Source organism: Callospermophilus lateralis, chromosome 11 (assembly GCF_048772815.1).
Source record: "Callospermophilus lateralis isolate mCalLat2 chromosome 11, mCalLat2.hap1, whole genome shotgun sequence".
Classification (NCBI taxonomy): Eukaryota; Metazoa; Chordata; class Mammalia; order Rodentia; family Sciuridae; genus Callospermophilus; species Callospermophilus lateralis.
Window position 1 is genome coordinate 102,606,410 of NC_135315.1, and position 8,275 is coordinate 102,614,684.

Below are 8,275 nucleotides of genomic sequence, written 5' to 3' on the forward strand. Positions count from 1 at the left end.
GAACAACCAAAAAAAAAAGAATCAACTTGTCGAGGAAAAAAAGAAATTATCCCACTTCTTAATAAAAGAGGATAAGTCTGAAGTACCAACAAACAGAAACATCTGCTTAGAGCCACTTCCTATTGTAGTAGGTAAAAAAACTGCATCCCAAACGGACCAAATACTCAAGGTCAACATGAGCAACCAGACTCCACAAATTCTTGTTAAAAATGCAGGAATTCAAATTGATATACAGACTAGCTGTTCCTCAGAAAAAGTCTCTGAAATAATTAGGCAACTTACTGAAAGAATTGAACACATACAAGAACTTCATGCCACTGAAATTTTGGATATGGAATCCAGACATATTTCAGAAACTGAAACTTTAAAGAAGGAACATTATGTTGCTGTTGAGTTACTGACAGAGGAGTGTGGTACATTGAAGGCAGTGATACAGTGTCTGAGACCTAAAGAGGTATTTATTTTGTTGTTGTCATGTGGGGGGAGTTTCCACTGTTGTCAACAATCTGTTTTTAAGCAAAAATTTTAAAAGAAATTTGAGAAATATCTCTTCTTTATACTATTAGAATTTAAGTCTCCCCATTGTATTAGATAATAGAGTTCTTATGTAAGTTTGCAACTTGTTATGGTTCCTTAAATAATAACTATCTCTTCTTACTATGGTAATATCTATAAGGAAAAAATTATAGACTTGTTATAAATCATAGTTTCATTTCAAGTATGCTTAGATTGAGTTTTTTTCTTTTTCTTTCCCCCTTTGTTTTTTTCTTTTTACAGCATTATAACAGCAAAATAGTTCGTTGGGTTCTGTTTTTATTAAAACAAAAATATTTATGTATGTTGTTTCTTTTTTCTAATTAGGGATCCTTGATTCCTGAACTAATGTATTCTAATGCTTACAAAACTAGAGAAATATATTCCAGTGGTAAGTTATATAAAATTCTGGAATGTTTATAGTATTTGATTAAAACGTGTTATTTTTGTTTGAAGAGGGTATGTTTTTTATTTTTGTTTGTTTGTTTGTTTAACAACAAATGATTGTTTTCTTTATTTTAGATTCTGCATCAGACTGGAGTCAGGGAGTTTATCTTACACAAAATCAGGGATTTGACACAGCATCAGAAGGACGAGGAGAAGAAGGTGAAAATATAACAGAATCATTTCCAAAGAAAATAAAGGTACTGAAAGATAAATATTACTGAAACATAATATATTTTAGTAAACTTACCCAGTATAATTTCTATGTTGAACATAGAAGTTTATTTAAAGTTATATACTCGATCTCTGAAAAAAACTGTATAGCAAGAAAGATCGAAGGAAGGGGGAGAGAGAGGGAGAAAATATGCTGCCCTCCACTCCCTCCTTTCTTCCAGAATTAGTGACCAGATCTTTTGGTCAATTCTCTGTTAACTAGATATTGAGGAAAAACGATGTTGGAAGTAGCATCCCTGGTTGCTCAAACAATGTCTAGTACAGTCCACCCCATCAAATAGAAGCAAAAGGTAGCACTCACCTCATGCTTCAAATGAAAACAGGCTAAAATAAATGACTTAAAAGAAAAAAAAAAAATCCATGAGAATCTATTTCATTTTATTTCCATATTCCACAAATAATAATATATTGTATTTCATTTTATTTCCATAGTCCACAAATAATAAAATACAATATATTAAATAATTATGTTATGAAGATTTAAAAAAATAATTTTTATTATTGCTGATTTTGTTTGCCAAAATTATTAAAGCTGTCTCAAGGAATGGAAGTTTTTCCCACGGTATTTCTTTTGGTCGAATCAATGGCTAATCATTAAATCTAGGAAGAGTACATTAGCTAAACTGAAGGAACTTAGAAGTGAAATCTATGGAAATCATAGACCATCTGTTGCAATTGACTTAGCTCTCCACAGGAAGAAGGCATTTAGTAAAGGTGCCTGGAGTTTCTTTTCTGCGGTTGCTTTTCTAAATCTATTTTGCTTCATAATTCTATATTGCTTAATATTTCTCCTTGTAGCTCTCATTTTTTCAGCATTTGGAGAAGTTGTCATAACTTTGGCTTTTGGATTTTGGTTTCTAGGGATTTCTGAGAGCTGTTCATAATGAGGGCTTGCAGGTGCTTTCTCTCACTGAGTCACCATATGGTGAAAGAGAAGACCATTCTATTCAACAGATTTCAGAATTTTGGCTAGAAGAGAGAAGATCTTATCTTAATATCATCTCATCTCTTAAGGATTTAATTACCAAAATACAAGTGCAAAGGGAATCTGAGGTACCCAAAGAATATTATATTCTTTGTAGCATTGTTATTTTTAATGACAATAATGAACTTTGTAAATTAAATTCTTTTTTATATGAATTTTCACATAAATTATTGTCTGTATTTTCAGACTCAAAAATACATACATTCTTTTAAATACCTGTTTTGGATAGTAGAATGTTTTAAAAACATGTTTATTTGAAACCTAACTTTTGTTATTTGTACTCTGCTAGGTTAATGATAATTCTCAATCTCATGAGAGCCTCCCGGACTGGTGAGGGGAATTTCTACTTGCTCTCCAACATGTTTTCTTAAAGGAGCACAATGTTTTGCTAGCTGCTTTTCAGGTTGAACTGACAGCTCTAGGCACTAAAGATGCAGTTGGATTATTAAAGTGTTTGGAACAGTGAATACAAGAACAAGTATCAAAACAAAATTTTATTTTAAAGAATACTATTTTTAATAGTAATAAAAAAATCAGTTGCTGATTTGTTTTAGAGTCTTAATTTAAGTATGAAGATAAGCGTTTTTAACAGGGGCCACTAAGAGTATTTAGGAGAAGAACATTACCTTTTGTCTTATTTTAGAAAGTAAGAAAAACATAAAATTAATAAGATAGTCCTCAAACTTGGAAATTTAGAAAGAGCTGTAAAACCTAAAGAAAAGAGAAGGAATAAGATACAGTCACTTCTCATTATTTTTAGTAGTTATATTTTATAAACCTACAAGGAGTCATTGCTCCTGTGGGAAATACAGAAATATGTTACTGCAAGCCTCAATCACAATATTTTCATCAACCAGTCAATACATGATCTTATTTTCTGTGTGGTTGTGTTTAAAGAAATCTTATATGGGGAGGGGAGAAGAAATGTATCTCAGTGGTAGAATGCTTGCCAAGCATACTCTTGGCCCTGGGCTCAGTACTCAGTGCCATTAAAAAAAGAAAAAAGGTACCTTCTGTGTTGTATATTATTCATTAATGTTTAACACGGCCAAGAGCAATCATACAGAAGCTTATCTAACACACTTTTCTCCTTAAAGCATGTCACAGATTTCTTGCAATTAGGAACACCAAGCCCTTCACTTGTGGGCCATTTAAAACCATTAAATCACAAATAAAAAGCACAATATGGAAAAACAAGTTACTAAACAGGACATTTGTGTACAATATGAGAGCTAAAATACAAAGATAGAGTATGCCCTTGTTTAACTTAGCCAGGAACATGTGCATGAGGAAATTTAATTTTTTACTACTCTAACTATGTCTGACAAAGCAATACAAGTATTGGTTTGAGGGTTACAAAAACTTTTTATCAAGTAGACAAATCTAAAAACACAGGATCCATTAATAATGAGGATTAACTATAATAAAGTAAAAAACAATAATGAAATGTACATTACAATATAGAGGATAAATCATTAAAAATTGGTTCCTTGAAAATGCTAATAAGAAAATCTTTTCTGGAGAATTCATTATGATTTTTAAATGTTATAAATGAATATGAGATCATAATTAAACATGTAACAAATAAAATAACAAAATATTATAAATTATTTTATTTATACAAATAAGAAAATTGAGGTGAAATTTAAAAAAAATCACTTATCAGAATTCATGCTGGAAGAAACAGAATACCTGAAAAGACCTACAACAGCATCAAATCAGTAGTTAAAAATAGACAGAAGAAGCTTATTATCTGAAATTGAAGTACCACATGCTCAAATTAAAGACAAGAAAATGACCTTGAAAAGAGAACAAGAAAATGATAAACCAAACCTAGGTATGTTACAAAACAGACTCATATAATTATACAAATGGGTGAAAATATTTTACTTTACATTATAATTACTCAGTTAAAACATTTCCTTTCAGTGGTATTGATTTCTCATTTTCATAACATTAATTATAGTAATTACTGCAGTGGCTAGAGAGGATTGTCAAATTGATTTTAAACAACTGTATCTAATTTTAAATACAGTAGCCTTACCTTGACCAAGATAAACAAATTAATTTTATGGTCTCTTTTTGTTTGTTTGTTTGTTTTAATTGGTTATACATGACAGTAGAGTGCATTTATGCACTTTGATATATCATGCATAGATGGGATATAATTTCTCATTTTTCTGAGTATACATGTTGAAGAATCATATTGGTCATGTAGTCACATATATACATACAGTAATAATATCTGTTTCATTCTACTATCTTTCCTATCCCCACATTCCCTCCCCTCTTCTCCCATCACTTCCCTCTACCTAATCTAAGGTAATCATATTCTTCCCTACTATCCCCCACCTTATGTGAATTAGCATTCACAAATTAGAGAAAACATTTGGCCTTTAGTTTTATGGGATTGGCTTATTTTGCTTACCATGATATTCTCCTACTCCAACCATTTTCTGGCAAATGCCATAGTTTACTCTCCTTTAAAGCTCTGAGTAATATTCCATTGAGTATATATACCACACTTTCTTTATCCATTCATCTGTTGATTGATACCTAGGTTGGTTCCATAGATAAGCTATTGTGAATTGAGCTGCTATAAACATTGATACAGCTGCATCACTATACTGTGCTGATTTTAAGTCCTTTGGGTATATAAACCAAGGAATTGGATAGCTGGGTTAAAGGGTGGTTCCATTCCCAGTTTTCTGAGGAATCTCCATACTGCTTTCCATAGTGGTTGCACCAATTTGCAGTCCCTCCAGCAATGTATGAGTATGCCTGTTCCACCACATCCTCGACAACATTTGTTGTTGCCTCTATTCTTGATGATTGATTGCCATTCTGACAGGAGTGAGATGAAATCTTAGAGTAATTTTGATTTGCATTTCTCTAATTGCTAGAGATGTTGAACTCTCTTAAAGCTGTACATTAAGAAAGGTGTTTTATATACTAGAGGATAACTACCTAAAGGAAAAGGAAATCCATAATTAAAGTAGCCATTTCTTTTTTAATCCCTCTTTTTAAAAATTTAACTATAACAACATACAGAAAAGTGAACAATTCAACTCTTCAGTATGACATTATTTTTTTTAATTTTTTTAATATTTATTTTTTAGTTGTAGTTGGACTTAATACCTTTTTTAAATTTATTTATTTTTATGTGACGCTGACGATTGAACCCAGGGCCTCGCACATGCTAGACGAGCACTCTACTGCTGAGCCACAACTCCAGCCCCAGTATTACATTATTATATGAATGTCTGTGGAGGAGACATTGTTTGTGTTAAGAAGTAGAACATTGCCCACATCCTAAAGGCCCCCTCTAAAAATCAGGTTATCCTGATTTTTCTTTAGTTTTATTACTAATTTATATATTCCAAAATCATATATGTTTAAAGTGTTTCTATTTTTGAACTTTATATTTTATGTCTTGCTTCTGTCACCTTCCTGAATTATCCCAACTTACTGCATTTATCTATAGTTCGTTTTTGTTACCATATAGAATTCTCTTGTTTGAATATTCAACAACTTATATTTCATTCTGTGGTTGATTAGATTTGGATTGTTTCTACTTTTTAGCTATTAGAATTATTGCTGTTGTGGACACTGTTGCAAAGTGTTTCTGATGCAATTGTACTTATGTCTTTCTAGGAGTGAAATTGCTGGGTCATAGAATTCATATCTTTAAATTTATTAGAGAACCCCAAACTATTTTAAAGAGTAGTTTTGTTAGGGGCTCACAGGTAGAGTGCTCACCTAGCACATTGGAGGCCCTGGGTTTGATCCTCAGCACCACATAAAAATAAATAAAATAAAGATATTGTGTCCAGCTACAACTAAAAACTAAATATTTTTTTTAAAAAAAGCAGTTTTGTCAATTTGTGCATGCACTAGCAGTATATGAGAGTTGTGTTATATACAACTTTGCCAACTTTCCGGTATTGTTAGACCTTTGCTGCCAATCCGTTTGGCATGCAGTACATAATTGTAGTTTTAATTGATTTTAATTATTCAAGTGACTTAGTGCTTTTTCATATGATTATCAACTGTTTGGATTATTGTTTTTGTGATATGCTTGCTTGGATCTTTTCCCCACTTTTTGATAAAAGTCTATTTAATTTAACTCTAAATGGAAATCATTATTAAATTCTCATCGTATCTATTGAGGACACATGCATCTTTAGTAACTGTTTCATGTAGTGATGATAGAAAAACCTGTGCTTTTGCCGATTTAAAATCATGACACAAGCTCAAAATTTGTCATTGAAAAGCTGAATCATGTTAAAATTCTTCAGAGAAAACAGGTATAATAAGTTAAATTAAACATATCCCTGTTGACAAAGGCTTAATTGAAAAATTTTAGAGGTTATTAATATTGTTTATATAGAATGCTATTGAAGTCTTAATGAGTATCTCTGTAGATTCATGTTTATATGTATAAATTATTGACCTCTACCCCTAAGAATCACATCTTGAGTCACATAAATCCTAAAATAATGACTATTTAACACCCAAGTAAATATGTCTACAGACCTTTTCAATGTCCATATGTACATAAGTATATTTTTTTGTCATAAAAACAGGATCCTGATGCATATTTTGTAACCTGTTTTTACTTAACATGTCTAAGATTTTAGTTCGGTGACTGAACTCAACCACTGAGCCCTATCTCCAAATTTAAAAAAAAATAAAAAAGGCCTTGGGATGTAGCTAAGTGATTTAGCTTCTTTGAGTTCAATCCCTGGTACCAATGATGGAGGTGAGAGCAAAAAACAAAAATTATATTTCTCTTTACTTTAAAAAATTCAATATAGGGTTATTTGGTTAAATTGGAAACTTTAAAAAGATTTCAGGATTTTGAAATTGCTCTCAAGAAAGTTTGTATTCCACCAATGAGGCATTTTTCACTGCCCTGAAACATGTTTTTGTTCCTTTATAATTTTTATTCTGATGTTTAGGATCAAACCCAGATTTTTGTGTGACTAGCATGATGGGCTACTGCTGAGATAGTCCCTCAGCTACACGTTTATCATTAACATTTATTAAAAATTTAAGTTAAAACTGACTATAAATTATTTTATTCAAATTCACTCTCATTCATAAATTGAATTTGTTCAGACTTTTATATTGAAAGGACATATACTTTTTAATGTTTTTTAAGTATACATGACAGTAGACTATATGTTGACATAAGGTTATTTTTTGTTATAACTAGTATTCCATTTGTGTGTGTGTGCATACATTTTTTAAAGAGAAAGAGAATTTTTAATATTTATTTTTTAGTTCTTGATGGACACAACATCTTTGTTTGTATGTGATGCTCAGGATCGAACCCAGGCCTCACTCATGCCAGGCAAGCACTCTAACGCTTGAGCCACATCCCCAGCCCCGCTTACAATTATCTTTATCCATTCATCTGTTAAAGGACGTTACTCTCCATTATTGGATTAAATATTAGGTAATTTCTTGTTCAAAAGTGAATTTAATGTTGTTTGTAAGATGCATAATAATTAACAAGGTAAGTTGAAAGTGTTACCATAAAAGAAACATAAAAAGTCTAATAATAGGTATTAGATTTCTTATCCCAGTTTGGGGTTATAGTAATACAAAAAATACATTTTTATATCTATATTTTATTTATATATGGTGCTAAGGATCCAACCAAGCACCTCACCCATGCTAGGAAAGTGCTGTACCACTGAGCTACAGCCCCAGCCCCAAAAGATACATATTGAAAGAAGATTTTCTGAATATGCTATTATAATGTAAGTCAATTGTAGGTATACCTGAAATATTTTATGAAGATAAATCATATTACTACTGAATTCATAAGTTTATATATAAACAGTAAGTTTGTAAAACTTATTTAACTTGAAATTATTATTTTTTAACTGAGGAGGATATGTGATAGTGCCAAAAAAATCACCTTAAACTTGTCAATTTCCTGAATCATTTGAAAATTCCTTTTCTGTAGTATCAAAAAGATTTGTTAATAACTGAAACTTATCAAACAACAAAACACTCTTTTATTATTGACTTTCAATTATGTATGATTTAGACAAGATTAAAAGAGAA

At 31.0% G+C, this 8,275-nt stretch overlaps 1 protein-coding gene across 1 annotated transcript in view; it reads left to right on the plus strand.

Moving 5' to 3' along the window:
* LOC143385917 (A-kinase anchor protein 9-like) overlaps positions 1 to 5,857 on the plus strand; it is a 77,788-nt gene extending 71,931 nt beyond the window's left edge. The window contains 6 exon segments of the mRNA XM_077110662.1: positions 35 to 454; positions 862 to 925; positions 1,057 to 1,178; positions 2,074 to 2,265; positions 2,487 to 2,675; positions 5,852 to 5,857. Of these exon segments, the coding sequence (XP_076966777.1) occupies positions 35 to 454; positions 862 to 925; positions 1,057 to 1,178; positions 2,074 to 2,265; positions 2,487 to 2,675; positions 5,852 to 5,857 (993 nt within the window).
* Positions 5,858 to 8,275: the final 2,418 nt, after the last annotated feature.